Here is a 22,030-nt window from a genome sequence, read left to right on the forward strand (position 1 = left end):
TCTGGAGCAGGTGCAGCCTCTTAGCTTTACTGGAAGCTTCCCACCCTGCCCCTAAGGGACCTCCAGCCTGCCCTGGACAGGGAAGGGGTTAAGGTGACCCTGAGGCTCGGCAGGATGTGTGGGGGCGGCCGTGGGAGGCCCCAGGATGTGTGACCACTGGGAGGGGCCAGGCCACAAAAATAGATGTGTGTCCGGGGGTGCTGGCGCTGGAGAATGTGAGTCCCTCCCAGGGGACGGGGGACCCCACTGGACAGGTAGGTGACGGGTGGCCCCCTGAGGGAGACCTCGCGGTGGAGGGTCTCCTAAAGTGCAGATCTGACCCAGTGGCCGGCCCAGAGCGGGTTCGGGGACCTGAGTTCTGAGCTTTGCTCCCAGCTCCTGGACCCGCTGCGGCGGGGGGACGGACAGGCAGATGCTGCCCGTGGGCCCCGGTGGGCGGCCAGGAGGGCAGGTGCTCCGGGTGAGTCAGTCCAGAGGGGCAGGAAGAGGGGCTTGGCTGTGTTTCAGCACTTGAGTCCCTCAGGGCGGGGTGCACCCCCCAGGCCCCAGGCTCACCGTCTGGCCAGGACCTGGATGCAGCTGTGGCCTCGGCAACCCCACCTGTGACGGCCCCCCAGCAGCGATCCAGGGGAAGGCTGGCGAGAGTGGCGGGCCTTCCACGCCAGAAGCCTGGGCACCACTCTCCTTGTGACTGACCCCAGCTCTGGGCGCCTTTCTCTCCGGGAGACCCACGGATCAGGAAGAGGGCGCAGGGGCCACCTGTTTGCGGAGCTCAGCGCTCTGAGGACATCTCTGCCCCAGATGCAGCCCGAAGCCGGTCCTTCTCCCTAGTCGGAGCCTCTTCCCTCCCAGCCCTGCCACAGCCGGGCGCCTCCTGACCTCGGGCTGTGGCTGGAATCGGCGTCCGGATCACCATTCAGGTTTTTTCTGCGTTTGGGGCTCAGCTGTGAAACTGGGAGATTTACCCGGGAAGCAGCATCATGGTGATTGGAAGCGGGATGAAGGTCGCTGGGACGGAAGAGCTTCCTGCTGTTAGGAACCCACATACCTTTCGTAAAAAGGCGTGAAGCCAGAAGTTGAGAGAGAGGTTACTGGAGCGTTTGTGTGAACGGGATGAACTGCTCTGGTGGTGGCACCTGGCCATCAGCTTAGCTGATCTGCTGCTGAGAGGCTCCGGGAGAAGAGAAACAGTGAGGAGACAATCACTCTGCTCCACACTCAGCTCAGCCTCTCGTTCTCAGATTCACTCATTCCACCCTCGCCTGAGCCCAGGAGAGCCGGGGTGATGCTCTTCCCTGACAGGCGGGAGATGCTGGCTGAGTGCCAGCCGCAACCTGGACCTGCCTGAGGGTCTGGAGCCGCTCAAGGGATGCTCGGTCCACCCCTCCCTGGAGAAGGCGGGTGGCGGCCAAGCCCGCTCCCAGAGAAGGCACGCTGTGTGGTCAGCGTGGGGTGGCCGGCCGGACCGCCCAGCCACCCGTGGAGCCTGTGCTCCGGTACCTTCCCCGCGGGGACGCCGTGCCCTTTTCCTCTGGGCCTCCCCAAGTAAAACGTTCGGGACTTCAAGCCCGCGACAGTCTCCCGGACACCCTGTGGCCGTTACCAAGGAACTCTTGGAAACCCAGAGCCGGACCTTGACTCTGTGGCCAGAAGCACCTCATCCAGCGTCAGGCAGCGCCGTCATCCCCAGGAAACCAGACGCCTCCCCCAGAACCTCCCAGCATCCCTGCGGAGCCCAGAGGACCAGTCGCTACACAGCTCCACGGAGGTGACCCAGGAGCGGCCCAGGGCTCATCTGCAGAGCTTGCGCCCCAGTGGGTAACATGTCAGTGTGGGTGTAGGTCACTGCTGGGGGCGTTCAGTCTGATCTGTTGCAAAAGCGAGGAACTGTATTCACATTACCGAGTTGAGTGAGCAACCACAGACATCGGAACAAGTCAGATAGGAAGGCGCAGGTGGGGACAGTGAAGAGCGTAGCCGCCCAGCGCCGAGCGTCTCCACGCCGTTCCCCTCCTCACTGGCCCGTTTCTCACTCAGAGCTTAGCGCTGGCGACGGGACACAGCGCAGGCTACTCCCGGGGGAAAGGCCCCAGTGTCGTCCCACAGACTGGGCCTGAAGGGCAGGGAGGGACAGGCGTGGGGAGGAGGTGGAGACCGGACCTCCCTGGGGGTCACCGGTTCCCGGAATCCAGCCGGACAGCCCCCCCTCCCTCCCTGATGCCCTGGACAGCGTGGTGGGTGTGAGCGCCCCCAACGACCAAGCAGGTCAAGCCGCTGCTGTGGGGCCACAAGCAGAATTTATGGAAGGGGCCCAGCCAGACATAAGCCAACAGGGGAAACGAAGGCCGTGTGTGTGCACGCTAGGTCGCTTCAGTCGTGTCCGACTCTTTGCAACCTGGTGGCCTGTAGCCCACCAGGCTCCTGTGTCCACGGGATTCCCCAGGCAAGAGCGCTGGAGTGGGAGGAGGGGGTGGCGCCCCACTCCAGTATTCTTGCCTGGGAAATCCTGTGGACAGAGGAGCCTGGCGGGGTACGTAAACACACACTGTTTGTAAGTATGTTTGCTGTCTAGCTGCGTTCACTTTCCTTTGATCAGTCGTGTGCTCCAGTTTTCATGATTGTGGAATCCTTGGCGTCCATTCACAGGATAGACTTGAAACCGATGGTTTAAAATGAGAAGAACGCCGGAGGGGGCTGCCATGCCCTCCTCCGGGGGACCTTCCTGACCCAGGGATCGAACCCACGTCTCTTACATCTCTCGCACCGGCAGGCGAGCTCTTCACCGCTGGTGCCGCCTGGGGAACCGTAATGAGCCACGAATATGCCCGAAGACAGTGGCGAGGGGGCTGTGGGGGGTTGCCTCCCGGAGGCGGGCATCTCCGGCAGACGACGTCCTGTGGCCTCCGTCGAGGTGTAGTCACTCGCTGCCTCTTTAAATCCAGGGTTGCCTCCCAAAGACTTGATTCGAGTTTCTTTGCCAGACTTCCACTGGAGGAATAAGACCCGAGTGTTTGTCCTGGCCCTCGGACAGCATTCTTTACCTGGGGATTGGAGATGTTTCCGGCCCAGGTGGCATTGGTTTTGAAAGTTTGCCAGTTCAGTGAATTTTACTGTGACATTGAAACCAAGGGCATTTTTGTCCTTGAAACAAGAGCCCAAATGTCAAGGGAAAATCTAGGTTTTTATTTCTCTTATGCAGCAGAAGTAAATAACATTTTTGTTTGTACGATGCTTTTTTCCATTCCAGTGTTATAAAAGGAAGCCACTTGTTTACCTGAACATGGACACAGTAGAAATTATCTGGAGAAGAATGAATTTTAAATATCCTGCGTCCATTTCAGAGTAAACACTGCCAAAAGCTGTACGTGGTGATGTGGGTTTTGTTCAAGGAAGCATGGCTGACGTCTTTGCAGCGTGACCTGGTCTTCCTTCTAAGGTCTGTGTTTCACTCTGCAGACTCATGTTCGACTGCTGGAGGCTCATCCTTTGCAAGAAAACTGGAAGTGACGATGCTTCTTCCGCGCGAGGGTCCCAGGAGGCCGAAGAGGAAGACATCGACCCTCGGGTGGATGTCCCTGACGTCATCAGGCTTGTTCCAGACCCGCCGGATGGGCCGCCCCCGCCCGCAGGTAGGGCCACCTGCCTCCTTGGGATCGGATGGGGCCTCGGGCCTCCTGGGGGACCAGCATCCCGGGTCTGGGCGGCAGCTCCCCGGGGCTGCCTGCACTTGTGGGCCTGCTGGGCCCAGGCCTGTGGGTGAGATGTCAGTGTGCACGCTTGCCCATTTGCCTTCCTGGCAGTGAGGCTGAGGCTGGCTCTGGTGAGCTCTCGGGAAGCCATCTGGGTTTAGAGCCCAGGGCTCCACTTTACCAGGTTTTCAAACCGAATCACATAGTTATGCAGAGTAATTGCTTGCAAGACAGTTTTTAAACTCGTCTTATTCCAAGACTGCTTTCCCCTCTCGTTTCTTATTTTGAGTATCTGTACTTTCTCTTTTTCTTCACTGGATTAGCTCACAGATCGATTTTGTGGATTTTGTTTCCAGAAGCCAGTTTTTAGGTAATTGTACTGACTTTCCAAGCGTGTCCCCCCTGAGCCCACCCGAGCCCCCTTGCCCTGTACCCCTCCCGCGTGGCTCCGGCGCCCGTCTTCCCCTTGCCCCTGGGTCTTCATTCTCCTAGGAGCCGTGTCCAGAGGGGCCGCAGAGCCCCCCCACGCCCCGAGGCCACCCTGTGCCTGCACCAGCCCCTCGGGGCCCGTGGACGCCCCTGGCTCTGGGTGCCACCCTACCCAGAGGAGCCCCCTCGGCTCCTCCTCACACCTCGGCCTGCAGGCCCCCGGGCCCCGCTGCCTCCCTGGGGTCTCTGTCTGACCCGCGTCGGCGTGGACTCGGGGTCTCTGCTGTTTCGTTCTCTTGTTCTCTCTCCATGTGCGTGGAGACCACTTGATTGCATAAGATTTCCCTGGAATGTAAGAATCACACAGCAGGACTTTCAGTCTTTCTGTGTCTTCCTAACTACGTATTCCAAAAGTGACCATCCGGTCAGGGTTTGCAGTGTTCATTTTAAAACGCAATTTTCATGCGAAACTCTTAGAAGCTGTGGTTTTGCTTTGAAAAACAGCGCATAAACTGCAGGCTTCGGTGGCAGCTGTGACTGCGTCGGTGTCCCTGTGGTCTGTTTGTGGTCCTGTTTTGCCTGCTTTAAAATCCGATCTGGACATTCAGCCTGGCGACGTCTTCAGTCACGCTCTGGGAAATAGCATTCATTCATTCCATCAGCACCACCTGCAACTCTAAAATGCAATTGTTTGCTTGTGAAATTAAGTGGACCGTGAAATGGGTTTGAGGTGCAGTGTTCCTCGTCTCCACGCCTTGAAGGGCCCAACAACCCGTGTGATGTCTCTGTGTGACTTCCGCTCCTTCGGGGAGCAGGGCTTAGCTGACCCATGCGTCTCTCATCATTCACGTTCCTTCTCTTCTTAAATAAGCAGACCGGCCCAGTAGCTCCATGCCCTGCAGGAAACGCCGTGCCTCCCAGTGGCCGAAGTCTCTGTCGTGACTTTCGCCCCCTCTCGATTGGCCCCCTGCAGCTGGGACCTTTTTTGTTTTCTGAGGGTGGAAACGGGAAGGCAGTCGGGACCCCTGGAGAGCTGGGCGGTTAAGGGGAAGGGGCTGCGGCCAGCGGGCCCAGGAGGCCTGGCTCACCCGCCTCTGTGCCGGGAGGCGGGTGGGGGGCGCTGGGTCTCCAAGACTCGCGTCTGAGGTCAGCCGATGGGGCCGCCTCTCCTGTCTCGTGTGGCACAGACACGGGTGAGCCTGACCCGCCACCAGCTGCACAAGCCGCGCGTGGGGAGGGGGCACCCGCACGTGTGCGTGGTCAGTCACGGGCACTCATGGGCATGTGTGTCGCGGGCTGAGCGGGACCTGTGGGGAGTGGCTGACAGGACAGCGGGGCCCTGCAGCCCGCATGGAGGGTGGCCGGGCCCGCTGTCCACAGACTGAGGTGTCGGGCAGGCGGGGTCCACTGGGCGTCCTGAGCGCACACAGCTCTGAACCGAGGGCAGCCCCGTGCTGGTGTGGGCAGGGCCGGGCTCTCCTGGGCCTTTGAGGGGTCACCTGCAGGCTGGGGGCGTGGCACCAGGTGCTGGCTTGGGAGCTCCAACAGGTCAGTGGGCAGGAGCAGGGGTCTCTGGGCGCTCACCTGGGAGCTGGGGCGGAGGGGCTCACCAGGAAGCAGGGCCCTCGCGGTGAAGCAGGCCCAGAGGGGGCTGCCCTGGGGCCTGAGGGTCCGAGACCCGGCATAGCCTCGAGGAGCAGAGGGACGGGGCCCTGGGGTGCGAGAGGGGCGCGCTGCAGGCTGCGAGGGGCTGCTCGTGACCCGCGGAGACTCTGCGGAGAAGAGAGGTCCCCAGGCCTGGGGAGCAGCTGGACACCCAGCCGACCCGACGCAAATCAGAGTTGGCCTCTGAATGCAGGGCTGTGAGCCGCGTCGCAGCCAGAGCTGCTGGCTGTCCCGTGCTTGCATGTAGACGAACGCAGGGTGTCTGTGTTCGCCTGAGACCACACGTGGGGGGAGAGACGCAGGGCGGGGTGCACGTGGAGGCCTTGCACTGTTCCACCGCTCCTGTGTCTGAAGCCTCTGCTGTGAACGGAAGATCCCCCTGGAACGTCACTTGCGTGGCGGGGACCCCGACCCTCGTCATCAGCGGTCGGTCAGCTCAGTCGGGGCCAGTTCTGGGTGCAGTCGTATCCCTGGGGCCTCTTGGAGACCAGGGTTCTCCCGTCCAACCAGGCCAGCAGTTACCAGACGCGAAAGTAACGGAACAGTTTTCACCTTTCAAGGAACTCTGGGGCTTTTTCCCTTCTTAACAGAAAAGCTGTAGCGACTCTGCTCCGAGTGCGTCTTCAGCCGCTCTCAGCCGTGTGTGTGGGGCGAGGACCCGCAGGCCTCGGGGCTTGCGCTTGGCACCAGGAGCCGATGGGTGTTAGAAAGAGCCTGGCAGGGGTGTGACCCTCCGCACGGCGGGGGTGGGCGCGAGTTGGCCTCAGGAAGGGGGTTGCTGGCCTGAGTGGCCCCCGGCCAGTGTGTGCGGGCTCCCTGCTCTCCGCCACGCTCCGGCTCCAGGGCGCCATCTAAGCGGCCTTGCAGCAGCGACTCTGGGCTGCCGGCACCTGGAGGCACCCGGCTCCTGGACGCAGGGGCCGCTGGGGGCCGTGCTGACCTTGGGCCGCTCGCCTTCCTGGCTGACGTGCGTCAGCAGGCCGCCGGCCGTGCTGCAGGCCTACCCGGAGGCCGGGAAGTGGGACACGGACCTGCCAGTCACCGTGCGCCTGCTCTTGGGCGCATTAGCAAAATCTCTGCAGGAAACAGCGGGGGGCCGAGCCAGAGCTCCTGCCCGGCTTAACTCTCCAACCCCCGGGAGCCTGGGAAGCAGGTAGGGCCTCAGCCACGCACCGGTCGGGATTCGTGGGGGACGTGTCCACCGCCCCCCGGAAAGCAGGGCGGGGACGCGGCCTCCGTGCCTGCCTGGCTTCCTCCTGCCAGGCTTGCCTTTCCTCGGGAGCCCAGTTTCCTGACGTCCTCTCCGCTGGATGCCGCCTGGAGATGCCGAGCTGCGGGAACCTGTCAGGGTGAGTGAGCTGGGGGTGCAAGACCCTGCGGCCACTTCAAAGCCGCTTCTTCCAACACGAAACTCACCACACGACCCACAGCTTACGTATTCACCAGGACGCGCCGAAAACTCATGGCTGCACGGAACCCGCACCCGGGGGCCTAGGGCAGCTTTATGCTGAGCGGCCAGACTCGGTGCCACCCTGCCGCAGGTGACGGATAAACAACTGTGGTCTGTCCGGGTGGTGATGCTGTTCAGAATGGAAAGGAAGCAAGCAGAGAGGACCCCAGGGCAGGGGAGCCGGTCTGCACGGCTGTGCGGTGGACTCGGGACACTGTATGTCTATCAAACCCAGGGACCTTCACAGCACAAGCGCGCGGACCTCAGTGGGTGCAGATGACAAAGACGCTTGAGGGGCGGGGACCTCATAAGAATGCAGACGCTCACTCACTACAAACGTGTGGTCAGTGAGAGGGTGAAGGACTGGCCGAGTCGAGCCACTTGGGGAGCAGGGCGTCTGTTAGCCAAGGGCCAGGAGACCCCGGGGTTTGTGAACGGGGGTCACAAAGACAGTGACGTAAGTGGGCTCCTCCCCTGCCCCGTGCCCCGTCTCCCCAGAGCTGGACGAGAACTGGCCAGCCCTCTTGGGGCCTCAGACGAGCTGCCTGTCGGCTCCTTGATCTTGGATTTCCGGCTGGCGGCTCCGCGAGAACAGACGCTGTTGTCAAAGCCGCTGGGCCCGTGGGACTCTGTTAGGCGGGCCCCAGGACTCCCGTGGTCTTCCTGCTGGCCATCGCCATGGAGTGCAGCTAGGCGCTGGGGAAAGCCTGCGAGTTAATGCTGGTTGTTTGGAAGAAGGTGTTTTGGGGAGAGGAAAGGAAGGAACGGGATGGCATGTGGTTTATTCCCTGGTGGCAGGAAACTCGTGGGCGTTTTGTCATTTTCCTCAAATTGATAAAAAGCTTCCCCCTAATCTGAAAATAATCTGAAATGTTTTGCTAGAAAATGTTGGTGATTCAGCTGCCCTAGGAGGCCACTTCTTACACGTTTTTCTGCAAAATGCAGGCTGTAAATATTTAATTCTTAGCCCACATGCAGGACAACGGTTACTGCTGGAGGTCATGTTTCTCTGAAGTTAATTCTTTCAAACTCCTGTTTAAAGGGCTCTAGAGGAGTCAAGAGGAGGGAACACGGAAGGGAAGCTGCGGGCGGGTCGGGATCGTCCTTGGGAGGGGTGAAGTGTCTTCCAGACGCCCTTTTGGAAAATCTCCGGGAGGTGGCGGGTGTGCCTGTGCTTCTGCAGATCTAGGAGCTTTGGGTCCACCGCAGGGCTGAGGCCACAGATCCCGGAACCCAAACCAGTGTCTCGGAGGAAAGGGCCTCTGTTTAAACAGAAACAGCCCCTTTGAAACTTGACGCATCCCTGGCCTCAGCCCTGCCATCGCGCTGTATCCTGCTTAGTATGGATCGTCCACCTTTGTGTGGCTTACGCGGCAGCCTGGCCGCTGGTCCCGCAGACGGACCTGCTCTCTCCGCGGCGCAGTGCAGCAGGAGGGGTGGGGGGCTGTGGGGGCCTTCCTGGAGGGGGCGGGCCTCCGCCCCGGGAGCGGAAGGTGGGAGCCCCAATCGGGGGCGGGGAGGCCGCCCCAGGCCCGTTGTGCAAGTGGGAGAAAAGCATCACCTTTGAGCCTGCATTTCCACGTGCACCCGCGGACCTCGCTGAACGGCAGAAAGGGGGCTTGTCTTCCGCTCTGAGGACTGCGGCCCCCGGGAAGCAGGCGGGAGGGGCAGGGACACAGCCGCGGGCAGCACCCTCGCCCCAGCGGCACGCGCGTCGTGACAAGCAGACCCTCCTGCGGGCAGTCGCTCGCCACCCCCACTCACTGTCTACCGCGCGGTGTTCCTGGGCTCAGACACACGGACCCGACTTTCGTCGACAAGTGTCCCGAGGACGCGGGAGGGACGGGTCCGCACGGCGCCCCCGGCGCGGTCACGTGACCCCAGCTCCTCTGCCGCCGCCCTCGGGCCAGCAGGTGGCGCAGCTGAGCCGCCGAGGCTGGGCCGCCGCGCCTCGCGCTCGCGGCTGAAACTGCAGGATGCGGCGGGTCAGTGGCCGGGACGCCTGAGCGCTCAGTTTAGCAGGGAGTGGGGTCTCCTTCTCAACGGGACTGAGGGTCCCAGGAGGCCTTGAGACACGGGCTTGTGCACCGACCCGAGAGTCACGCGGGCGAGTCCACACACGGGCGAGTGAGTTTACACGCGAGCAAGTGAGTTCACACGTGGCCGAGTGAGTCCACACGCAGGCGAGCTCACACCCGGGAGAGTTTGCACGCCGAGCACCCTTCCGCTCCGGGTGGCTCCTGGGTGAGCCCAGCACTCTGTGAGTTTCTCCGTCAGCTTCTGGGTTGCTGCAGGCAAAGTAGGAGAAAGTGACGTGTGACAAGCTGGACACCTTCCAGGAGGGGCCAGTGTGCGTGCGAATGTAGCTTGGCACATACCAGCTTATTTAGGCATAATTTACATACACGTAGACCTCAGAGATATTGTGGGTTCAGCTCCAGACCAACCACAATAAAGCGCATATCTCGGTGAGGAGCATCACGTGAGTATCTTGGTTTCCCAGTGTCTGTAAACGCCGCTTATGCTCCGCTGCAGTCTGTTAAGTGTGTGATAGTGTTCTGTCTGAATGAAAAAAAGTATACTTTAAAAATACTTTATTGCTAAAAAGTGGCAATTATCCTCTGACTACCCAGGGTTGCCACAAACCTTCAATCTGTAAACAATGCAGTGTCTGCAAAGTGCAGTAAAAGGAGGTGTTGCTGCTGATGCTTTTAGTCGCCAAGTCGCTGACCCCGCCGAGGACACTGGAGGCCCTGGCAGGGCTGGCTTGTGGGGCAAGTGGGCACAGTCCCTCGGTGACCGGGGCTGATGACACCCCCCAGGGAGCGTCTCAGAATAGAACTTGTCTCTGGAAGCTGGAGGGCACCTGTGCCTTCCTGATGGGTGTGTTTCTAAGGCTGTGTTTCCTTTCAGGCTGCAGCGGGCTCCGTGGGCATCGGGGGTATGGGGTTAGGACCAGGTAACTGAGGGGATGGAGCGCGAGCGAGCGCGATGTGAGGGTGGGTCACCGCCTCCCGCTGTGTCCCCCGGGAGGGGCCGCATCGGGGGGTGTGGCATCAGAGCGGCCTGGGGGCCACGGGGCTCCAGGCCAGTGAAACCGGCTTCCATGATCCTATAATGGTGGGTGCGTGACCTCGTGGTTTGTTCAAACTCAGCAACTGCTAACACGGAGAGTGAGCTGTGGCGAAAACTGAAGGCCTGGTTGACAGTAACAGCGACGTTATTGGTCCGTCCGTCACGGCGCGGGTGCCACGCCAGTGGGGGGCAGCGGGGCTGCTCTCCCGGTAGCCTCTCTCCTGTAAACCTCTGAAGTTGAAGTCTCCCTTCTAAATGCTTCTCGTGGGAGGCGGTGACTCTGCCCTCTGTCTTTGGGGGCTCTTCTTTCGAGGTGTGTTGGAAGCTGGGGTGACGCGTCTGCAGGCGGGAACCGCAGCCTTGCCTCCCACACTGTTGTCTCCACCGGGGCCGCGCTGCGTGGGCAGGTCGTCTGCAGGCGTGGTGCTGGCTGGTCCTGCACACGGGCTGCGATGGAAGACGTCTGGCAGGTGTATACACACAGTACGTGAGGTGGCTAAAAGAGGTAACTGGGTCGGTGCCAACCTTCTTCTTAGGCGTACGAAGACGAGGCCCAGGCGTGTGCGTGGGCAGGACCGTGGCTCACTGACACGGGTACCTGCCGTGTTTTTAATTCTTCAAACCCAGGACCCCTCCGGCGGCTCCAGGTGGGTCCCAGGTGGGCACCTGCAGCTGTTCCCTGCAGAGTACCTGAGCTCACCCGGGGGCCACCTTCTCTCTTCCTGGCATCATGGTCTGAGGGGACTTCTCCTCGAAACGTTAATACCATCCCATCTGTGTTTGCTGAGATTCCCGAGCTTCTCGTGACTGACACCACAGTTTCATCCCTTTTCATCTGAAGTGTCAGGATGGAAGCAGGCACATTTTGCTCCGCAGTGAACTGTCTCTAATGAACGCCGGCCAGCGTCCTCCAACAGATGTCCCTAAAATCATTTTTCTTCTTCTTCCAATAAAAATGACAGGAGCGTTACTCTCAAAGTAAGTAAACTAGTCATGGCTGTGGCCCGCAGAAGCCTGATTACTAGCTGGAGACCCTGCCAGCAGATGAGTCGGCAGACTGTAAGTCTGTGTGAGCGCCCATGTTCTGCCGGAACAAATGGAGCATTGTGAAGACGGGCCGGAAGCAGACAAGAAAGGCAGGTCACGGCTTTACTCCCGCCGCTCAGAGGAAGAGAGCTGTGCCTGTCCCAGCTCCTGGGACTTTGCTGTGACGCGGGCCAGAGGCTTCCTTAAGGTCCGCGAGGTCAGGGCCCTGGTCAAGGTCAGCCCCCCCCCAGGGCAGGGCCCCTCTTATGTGGGAATTGAGAGGCAGCCCCCTCTGCTGTCTGGAGTTTTTCTCAATGAACTCACCCAGGCCCGGAGGAGGTGTGTGTTCAGGGCTGTTGGGTCAGAAGAGATGCCTGTGCGCTGAGGTCGCTGTAAAACTTAACCCACGAAAGCCCACTGCGGGGAGATGGGCCAGGGGGACCTCCCCCTGGTCCCACCCTAAGGACAGACCCCTGAGCCATACCTGTGAGGGAGCTGAGAGGCTCTGAGACGGAGGAGACCACCCGGGAAGGACACGGTGGTCCAGGCTGGCGCCGGGGGACCTGCAGCTGGGAACTCCCCCCCAGACCTGCCGTCTCCCCCAGGACCCGGGCAGGAAGGGCTGAGCCTCTGGACGGCCCTGCTCCGCCCTGCCAGACCCCGTGGGGACACTGCCCTCTGCCCGCCAGACCCCGGGAGCGGAGGACCCCAGCCTCCTGCCTGCACCGTGGTGGGGTGCACGAGGCCCCCCTGCGCCCGCGAGTGATGACGGGTCCCGTCCCAACGCCGACACGAGGTGGGTGCAGAGCACGCAGGGAGGCCTCATGGGAGCCTGGACGCGCCCCCGCCCTGGGGCTCAGAGGAGGCCTCGTGGGCCCAGGACTTGCCCGCCGCCCCGGGACGAGGCCGCCCCCACCGGGACAGTGGGACGTGGGGAGCAGAGCGCGGAGCCCCAAGCCCCCGCCCTGGGGCTCAGAGGAGGCCTCGTGGGGAGCCTGGACCGCCACCTCAGCAGGAACCAGGACCCCCCACCCGCAGCAGTAACGAGAGGCTGCCGGCACCCAGAGGAAGTCAGCCACGACAGATTTTTCTAAAACTCAGGAGTTTCATAACGTACACCAAAGCCCCACATTTCCTCCAATAACCGATTGTCACGTCAGGAACCAGGAAAATCTCAAACTGAAAGAGAAAAGGCGAGAGATGTCAACAGAGGCGGGGCCGCCCGACGCAAGAGACGGCAGGGCCACCTGACTCAAGAGACGGCAGGGCCACCCGACAGGCAGGTCGAAGCCGCCGGCACAGAACGCGTTGCTGGAAAAGGGAAAACTGAGAAATCTCAGCAAAGAAATAGAAGATGGAAGAAAATGGAAATTTCGGAAATGAAAATACAGCAATGAAAGAAAGAATCCCGGTCGGTGGGCTCAACAACGGAAGGGAGAGGACAGCAGGAAGAATTTGTGAACCTGAAGATAAACCACCCCCTGAACACCACGGAGGACAGAGGCTGAAGGGAAACCCAGGAGCCCGGGGAGCCGAGGGCATCTCCGTGACCTGACCTTCTCGTCCTTGGAGTTGCAGGAGAGAAGGGGGCCGGGCTGGGAATACTCAAATAAAGCCAGGAGACTGCCGAAGACACAGACCCAAACATTTAAGAAGGTGATAGAACCCCAGTTAGAATAAACTTCCCCCAAACCACACCAAGACATAGAGTCGAATGTCTGAAAACTAGAGGCGAAGAAACATTTCTTAAAAAGCACAGACTGCCACAAGTCACTCTGTAGGAAACAGGTTAGTTTGAATAGTCTGAACCTATTACACCCATTGAATTCATAATTTTAAAACTCTCAAAAAAGAATATTCAGATCAAGATGGTTTCACTCAGGAACTCCACCAGGCATCAAAGCACGCCAGCTCTTCACACTCTCTTCCTGGCCATCGTATGAGGCAAGTATTATATTGACGCCCAAACTTGACAAAACCACGCGAGAACTGTGCGCCAGCATTCCTCATGAGTATACAAGAACCCATAACAAAACCTTAGCAAAAGGAACTAAGCGGCGAATAGGAAGGGTCACTCACCATGCCAAGCTGGGTTTAATCCAGGAACGCAAGGCTGAATCAATATTTGAAAATTAACCAGTGTAATCCACCCTTTAATGAGCTGAAAAAATCACATGCTTATTTCAATCGATGTAGAAAAAGTGTTTGACAAAATTCAATACCCTTTTAGAAAAACAGGAATACAGAAGAGCTTCCTTAAGTTGTCAATAAATGTTCACCAAGAACTCCTGCGGCTGACGCTGCACTCACTGGTCAGAGCTGTGTTCTTCGCCACACAGTCGGGAGCCGTGTTCTCAGCAGCGGGTTGGAAGTTCAGCTGGTGCAGCGAGTCAGGAAGAGGAAATAAAGGCCAAGGAGATTGGCAAGGAAAAATTAAACAGTCCGTGTTTACAGACGCCGCGATTATCTAACGATGCAATCCCGAGGATTCTACAGAAACGCTCCTAGAGCTAATAAGTGAGGTTAGCAAGGCTGCAGGATGCAAGATAAACGCTGGGAAAATCTATTGTGTTCCTCTGGATAGCAGTGAACCTGGACAGCAAAGTTAAAAATACAATGCCATTCACATGCTCCCGAAATGAAATGCTTGGATGCAGCTCCAAACACCATGAACAGAGCGTGAAACTAGAAAATGCTGACAAGGGAACTCAGAGATTTAAATAAACGGAGAGACGCATTTCGCTTGCGGATCGGACATCTTAATATAGTAAAGACGTCAATTCTCTCCAAACCAATGAGCAGAATTCCTATCAAAATCTCAACAACAACAAAAAAACTATAGACAAGACTCTCATAAAGTTTGTGTGGGGAGTCAGCGGAGCTAGAATACCTAAGACATCTTGAGCAAGAAGAAAGGAGGAGAAGCTGTTGTGACACCAGGGATTATTCTGCCACAGCCATCAGGACGGGAGGAGTCGGCCGAGGGACAGAAGACAGTGGAGAACAGAGTCAGACAGCAAGCCCACTGCTTCCCAACGGGGGTGGGCGGCCAGCTCAGTGGAGGAGACACAGCCTTTCAGCAAGTGGCCCAGAGCCGTCGGACATCAGAGGGAAAACCAGCCCAACAGAAGACGGTGACTTTCGGTTTCACACGTCACACAGAGACTGAGTCAGTGGGGCCCCAGACTCCAACGCAAAGCACAAAACTGTAAAAGTGCAGAAAAAATATAGTAGAAGATATTCGGGACCTTGGGATACACAAAGAGTGCCCAGACCCGATGCCAAAAACAGGGTAAAGGGAGAAATGGGTAAATTAGACTTTGTCAAAATGAAACACGTATGCTCTCCAAAGGCCCCCGCTAGGATGACCTACAGGCAGGAGAAAATACTTGCAGACCACAAACAAAGTCTCAAAGCGCGCCAGCATACAAGCAGACAGTCCCGGCAGAAAGCGGGAAGCAGAAGTGAAGAGGTGCTGATCGCAGCTGGAAGGCGGTCAGGAAAGCACAGCCTCTGCGAGCCACCCCGCACGCCCTCACGCGGGCTGCCCTGAAGAGCAGGGACGGCTCTGGAAGCTGGGGTGCAGGTGTCGGCCTCTGTGTCGGTGGCGGTGAATGTCCAGGGGCACAGCCATCTGGAAACTGCCTGCCAGGAAACCACCACACCCGGCTGTCACCCAGCCCAGCAAAGCGCACTCCTGGGCGGCTATCCCAGAGGAAGGAAACGTTCACACGGGCTCACGCACACGCAAGCTTGTATTAGCTCTGTTCATAGTTCAGTTCAGTTCAGTCACTCAGTCGTGGCCAACTCTTTGCGACCCCATGAACTGCAGCACGCCAGGCCTCCCTGTCCATCACCATCTCAAGGAGTTCACTCAAACTCATGTCCATCAAGTCGGCGAAGCCATCCAGCCATCTCATCCTCTGTCATCCCCTTCTCCTCCTGTCCCCAATCCCTCCCAGCGTCAGAGTCTTTTCCGATGAGTTAACTCTTCACATGAGGTGGCCAAAGTACTGGAGTTTCAGCCTCAGCATCGTTCCTTCCAAAGAACACCCAGGGCTGATCTCCTTTAGGATGGACTGGTTGGATTTCCTTGCCGTCCAAGGGACTCTCAAGAGTCTTGTCCAACACCACAGTTCTAAAGCATCAATTCTTCAGCGCTCAGCGTTCTTCACAGTCCAACTCTCACATCCATACATGACCACTGGAAAAACCATAGCCTTGACTGGATGGACCTTTCCTTTGTTGGCAAAGTAACGTCTCTGCTTTAGAATATGCTATCAAGGTTAGTCATAACTTTCCTTCCAAGGAGTAAGCATCTTTTAATTTCATGGCTGCAATCACCATCTGCAGTGATTTTGGAGCCCCAAAAATAAAGTCTGACACTGTTTCCACTGTTTCCCCATCTGTTTCCCATGAAATGATGGGACCAGATGCCATGATCTTCGTTTTCTGAATGTTGAGCTTTAAGCCAACTTTTTCACTCTCCTCTTTCACTTTCTTCAAGAGGCTTTTTAGCTCCTCTTCACTTTCTGCCATAAGGGTGGTGTCATCTGCATATCTGAGGTTATTGATATTTCTCCCGGCACTCTTGATTCCAGCTTGTGTTTCTTCCAGTCCAGCGTTTCTCATGATGTACTCTGCAAAGAAGTTAAATAAGCAGGGTGACAATATACAGCCTTGACATACTCCTTTTCCTATTTGGAACCAGTCTGTTGTTCCATGTCCAGTTCTAACTGTTGCTTCCTGACCTGCATACAGATTTCTCAAGAGGCAGGTCAGGTGGTCTGGTATTCCCATCTCTTTCAGAATTTTCCACAGTTTATTGTGATCCACACAGTCAAAGGCTTTGGCATAGTCAATAAAGCAGAAATAGATGTTTTTCTGGAACTCTCTTGCTTTTTCAATGATCTGGTGGATGTTGGCGATTTGATCTCTGGTTCTTCTGCTTTTTGTAAAACCAGCTTGAACATCTGGAAGTTTACGGTTCATGTATTGCTGAAGCCTGGCTTGGAGAATTTTGAGCATTACTTTACTAGCGTGTGAGATGAGTTCAATTGTGCGATAGTTTGAGCATTCTTTGGCATTGCCTTTCTTTGGGATTGGAATGAAAACTGACCTTTTCCAGTCCTGTGGCCACTGCTGAGTTTTTCAAATTTGCTGGCATGTTGAGTGCAGCACTTTCACAGCATCATCTTCCAGGATTTGAAATAGCTCCACTGGAATTCCATCACCTCCACTAGCTTTGTTCGTAGTGATGCTTTCTAAAGCCCACTTGACTTCAGATTCCAGGATGTCTGGCTCTAGGTGAGTGATCATACCGTCGCTACTGTTCATAGTGGCCCCAAACTAATGCCCTTCAGCGGGTAAGCAGCTAGAAAAAGCTGTGGTCCCTCCACGCCGTGGAGCGCCAAGCACTCAGCAAGAACAGGGGCAAAACAGGGGCACCGGGCCACCCGATGAAGCTGCAGAGAGCTGGGCTGAGTGAAGCGAGCTCGTCCCACCGGGTTATGGGCTGAGTCCCCTTGGAAATGGAGGGCAGCGGAGGTCGCCAGGGCTCAGGAGGGGGTGGGAGGCGGGTGGTGTGGGATGGGGAGCCCTGGGCTGCGCTGGGGTGCAGCTCCGCAGGCTGTAACCGCGGGGACCGGTCCCTTGGGGGTGTGTCTTACGGCTGCACGTGAATCTGCAGTCGGCTTCTGAAGAGGAGGGTGATGACCTGCAGCCCAGCCCCTCAGTGCCAGCAAGCCCACTCGTGTGCGCCGTGTTTCAGGCGCTGTGCCCGACGTAGAATCGTACCTGAAGTGGGAAGGGGGGACCGGGGCGGGGAAGAGATTCCCGTTTAGATGGCTGTGACCTTGACTGGATTCAATTAATATTTGCTATGGAGTTACAGGTTCAGATCCACACGTGTAAATAGATGTCAAGGTAGGTCAACTCAGTCTCAGCGACCTTGCTGTTTGTTGACCCTTGGAAAATACTGCCTCTAAGTTAAGGCTTGAAAAAATGACATTTCTGAAATTAAATCAGCTGTGTTTAAACATTCCGTGTAGGCAAATCACCAGCCCAGTTCCAAGGTGATTGCTTCCTGCTGTGCGGGAGCCCCATGGGCTGTGTGAGAGCCACAGTGCTCACTGCCCCCGCCCACTGCCCCTCCCCCACTGCCCCCCACTGCCCCCTCCCCCACTGCCCCCTCCCCACTGCCCACCCCCCCACTGTCCCCTCCCCACTGCCCCCCACTGCCCCCTCCCCCACTGCCCCTCCCCCACTGCCCCTCCCCCACTGCCCCCCACTACCCCTCCCCCACTGCCCCCCACCCCCACTGCCCCTCCCCCACTGCCCCCCACTACCCCTCCCCGACTGCCCCTCCCCTACCCCACTCTTCCCTCCCCACTGCCCACCCCCCCCCCCCCCACTGCCCAGTGGGCGCCATGGTGTTGCTGCGTGTGATTCAGCCAGCCTCCGGGTTGCTCCCTGCAGCCTCAGCAAGGAGCCTGCTCCCTGCGTCTTTTCTGCTGACCCTGTGACCACATCCGCGGGGGACACTGACATGGCCCCCGAGCCCCTGCAGAGCCTCAGGGCCTGCACCTCCTTGCCTGGGGCTTTCGTATTCCGTGGCTTGCTGGGTGGGGAGAATCTGAACGTGTGTGATGCAGTTAAAGCTGTCGCTACTAATCTTCTACATAGAGTAATACAGCGGCTTCCTGATCACAGCTTGGCATGTTCTCCCGGGTTTACTGTTTTGGACCAGAGTCCCCGGGGCAGGGGTGTAAACAGCACCGAGTGCGTCAGCCCGGCCCAGAAGCCTGCCTTATCGCTGCCCCCGTGACCCTATTGTGAGCGGCTTCCTCTTGTGGATCTCAGCTCCACCGCAGGGCGCGGGCGGCTAGGAGGCAGGCGGCTGCCGCTGCCGCCTGGAGAGCAGGTGCCCCCTCTCCGGGCCCTGCTCCCTGCTAGGGTGGGGGCGCGGCGCCTGGCCAGGGCCCTGTCTTGGCATCTGTACTTCCTCCGTGTGGTCTTGGTGGAAGGGACGCTGAACTCTGTGCCGCGGTGAAGGGCTGGCCACTGGACCCCCGTCCTCAGGGGGTCTGGCCTTGGTGTCCATCTCCTCCAGGTCTGGCAGGTGGAGGTGAACACCAGCAGACGCGCACGGAGCAGCTGACGGTCCAGGGGGCTGTGGGAGTCTAAGCCGGGGGCTGTAAGCTCGTCTTGAGGGCTCACCTCTGCAGAGACACAAGGTTCAGTGGCAGACACGGGCGGAAGTGGGGCTGTGCCCTGGACGGCACCGGCAGGGCTGGGGAGGGGGCCGCCCACCCTCCCAGGGGACTGTGGCTGTGCCCAGTGCACTCCCAACAGGACCATTTGAGTCTCCTTTGGCCACCCACCTGGCCTTGCTCCGTGGACAGGAAGTTCTGAGCTGCTTCCACCCTGGAGCTTTTCCCACGCTTGTCTTATCACCTGGTGAGGTTGTCAGTGCCCAGAGCACTGGTGGGGGGCTTAGAGTTCACCACCTCGACCTCAGACACAGCTCAGCGACACAGCTCAGCGACAGAAGGAGACACCCCCCCGCCCCGGCTCCCCTGGCCTCTGGCCCTGGGTCTCCCACCCTCTGCTCCAGCCCCTGCACCTAGACCTCAAACACAGCTCAGCGACAGAAGGAGATGCCCCCCCGCCCCGGCTCCCCTGGCCTCTGGCCCTGGGTCTCCCACCCTCTGCTCCAGCCCCTGCGTCCGGGGCAGGAAGGCAGCCAAGACCACTGCTGCCTTGCAGAGGGGACACCCCACATCCCCAGGCCACGCCTGCCTAAGTCGCCCACCCTTAAAAATGGAGAGTCCTGTCTTTTGTCACAGCGTGGATGGACTTGGAGGACGTTACGCTGAGTGATGCAAGCAGATAGCCAGGGACAAAGGCTGCGAGACCCACTTTGTGGGGTTTACGAGTCAGGCCTGCAGGGGCCGGGGGGCTGCAGGGGAGGGCGCGTGTGAGGAGGACAAGGACTTGGGGGCCGGGGGAGTGTGCTGGGGTCAGACTGCTTGTGTCCCCCGAAGTTCATATGTTGAAATCGTGGTGGGGGTGCTTAGGAGGTGGGGCCGCTTAGGAGGTGGGGCCTCTGGAGTCGTGAGGGTGGAGCCCCGAGAACGGGATCAGCGCCCTGGAGAAGGGCCCCAGAGCATCCCCAACCCCGTCTCCTGTGTGAGGCTGCAGCGAGGAGTCCTGGGGGCTCCTCTCCAGACCCTGCCGTCCCGGCCCCTCGGTCCTGGGCGTCTGGCCCCCGGGACAGCGGGAGCTAAGTCTCTGTGGCCTCCGAGCTGCCTGGGGAACGTGGGAGACGTACCGATCGCTTTGCGCCTGAACGGGCGGAGCCTCTCTGACCTGGCGGCTGGTTGGGCCCCAGGAGACGTGAGGGCCTGACGCCCTGGAAGACCCACCAAAGGTGCCTGCAGGGAGGCAGCTGGGCTGGACCCCAGTCTGCTGACACCCTTAGAATAAACGCAGAACCCAAGGAGGCTGGTGCTCCGGGTCCCTGCGAGCAGGAGTGGGAGGCGCTGGGGGACCCCAGGTCCTGTCCTACATGGGGCGCCTGCAGCCCCGCAGAGCAGGGCTGAGCTGGGGTGTAGCCCTTCCTGGGGGGGCGTCCCCACCTGCCCACTCCCAGACCAAGAGCATCTCTCGGACCAGAGGCTCTTGTGAAACTGCCCTTAGAAGGCCCTGTAAATTGCAGAGGGGAAGATTTCCAGTGGGGAAGCACCCTGAGTTTTGCGTTCCCTGTTAGAACCCACACCCGCTGGGTCCCTTGCTGCCCTCAGGAATGTAGGGCCTGTCTCAGCCCCGAAAGGCAAAGCTGGAGACGCAGGCCCCGGCCCGCGGAGGTGACGGCTGGTCTGGGCCTTGTGAGACAAGCCACGGTCTGCTGGCACCCTGAACTGCGCTGGGACCCCGCGGGCCTGAGGACTAGGGCCGGGCCCTTCGGTCCCTGCAGTGCGGGTCCTCCTGGGGACGCTATGCGGAGTCCAGCACTTGCCTGTTAGCGTCTGCCGTGAGATCAGCCTCAGTCCTGTCTCAGGGCTCGGCCCTGATCGGAGACGTCTGTCTCCACCCGCCCTGCACCTGCCCCCCGCCCTCTCAGGGTGAACGGGGTGCTCTTCTCCGGCATCTCCCTGGGGCAGGGCGTGGGCAGGGACTGGGCACACACACGTGCTCCTGTGGGTGACCTGCTGGGCTGTCTCTTGGGGACGTGTGACCCCACTTGAAGCCGATTCGACGGTGGCTGCCTCTGCACCGCAGCTCGGCCGGGGGACCCCCTGCCCCTTTTGTGTGGAAGCCCGTTTGGCCTCTCTCATAAGCAGGCCCCCCACGGAGGTACAAGACGGAATTAACTGGCTTCCGCATCCTGTGAGTTTAGGTGACGACGAGACACACGTGTGCCAGTGGGCACCGCAGCGAGCGAGTTGCCGTCTCCCTTCTGTGGAGAGAACGGTACCACCCGCCTTGTGACGAAGTGGAACCTCACGAGGCAGTGTTGCTGCCTCGCGCTGGAGCCCGGCACCTCGGCGCCGTCCCCCAGGGTCCCTGCACGGGACTGCCGTCCACACTCCACTCTGTGACAGCTGAGTCCTGTTCCGCTGAGTGCACCACGCTCTATCTGTCCATTCGCCCGTCGCCGGACACTTAGATTCCTCCCGTACCTTGGCTGTCGTAAACAGTGCAGCAGGTGACACAGGGTGCTTTTGCTTTCCTGAATTAATGTTCTTGCTTTTTTTTGGAGAGGGGGAATGCCCAGAAACGGCATTCCTGGATCATATGGCAGTTCTCAGTTTTTTGAGGCGTCGCCTTGCTGTTTCCATGGTGGCTGCCTGGATTTACACTCCCATCACCAGTGCACGGGGCTCCCCTTTCTGCCTCCGCACAGCACTTGTCTGATGAGGTTGTTCTGGCAGCTGTGAGGTGGTGCCTCCCCTGGTCTGGTCTGGTCCCTGACATCCGCCCAGCAGCCCTCACGCTCTGTCCTGGCCGCCCCACAGCTGCTCTCTGCCCCAGCAGGCCAGCTGAACCCTGCCTTTTGTCTTCTGAGTGTTCTGTCTCCATCTTTGGGCCTGAGTTACAGGAAAGGCAGCTGCCAGGGGCTTATCCTGGGAACTCCTGGGGGGCAGGGACCCCCACCCACCCACCACGGCCTGCTCATCAGGACCTGGGGGGAGATGCCTGGGAGAGGTGGGTGTGTCCTAAGATCCCCGGGATGCCCTCCTCAGAGGGACGCCGGCTCCGTGCCCTGGCTCACAGGTGCGGTCACAGGTGAAGCTGCCTGTCCCAGGCCACGGGTTCTTTCAGAGCGTCCGCTCTCCCCTGCCGCCCCGGCCCCACGTGGGAGCCTCTGGTGCAGGACGCAGCTGCAGCCTGGCCCGGCGGGTGTCTCCGCCTCCCCCGGAGCCCCCACCTCGGACCCGGCCTGCACCCTTCAGCTCTATTTCTCGCCTCCCTTTCAGGCTGACTTTCCGGAACGGTTGCTAAGAGGATGTGTTTGGTAGCCAGGGATCATCTTGCATTCTGCCTTGCCACCTGGGCGCCACGCCGCCTCTGCTCTCTGGGAGGCCCAGCCATGGCGCAGATGAGCCGCACCCTTGGGACACGCGGGTGAAGCTCCTCTCTGCAAGGTGGGGTCTGGGCCGTTACCTAACTGCCCTTGACTGAACTGTAAGAG

At 59.3% G+C, this 22,030-nt stretch overlaps 1 protein-coding gene across 3 annotated transcripts in view; it reads left to right on the forward strand.

The window, feature by feature from the left end:
- The first annotated feature begins 222 nt into the window (after window positions 1-222).
- The window catches only part of MCF2L (MCF.2 cell line derived transforming sequence like), a 94,284-nt gene continuing 72,476 nt past the window's right edge, over window positions 223-22,030 (forward strand). For all 3 annotated transcript variants that reach the window (XR_011145784.1, XM_068984483.1, XM_068984484.1), the window contains exons 1-2: window positions 223-254; window positions 3,457-3,629. Coding sequence is in view for 2 of the 3 variants with exons in the window: in XM_068984483.1 (XP_068840584.1) it covers window positions 3,461-3,629 (169 nt within the window). In the remaining variant the exon portion in view is untranslated. The remainder of the gene's footprint in view (window positions 255-3,456; window positions 3,630-22,030) is intronic.

The sequence above is a fragment of the Capricornis sumatraensis genome, chromosome 12, assembly GCF_032405125.1.
Source record: "Capricornis sumatraensis isolate serow.1 chromosome 12, serow.2, whole genome shotgun sequence".
Lineage (NCBI taxonomy): Eukaryota > Metazoa > Chordata > Mammalia > Artiodactyla > Bovidae > Capricornis > Capricornis sumatraensis.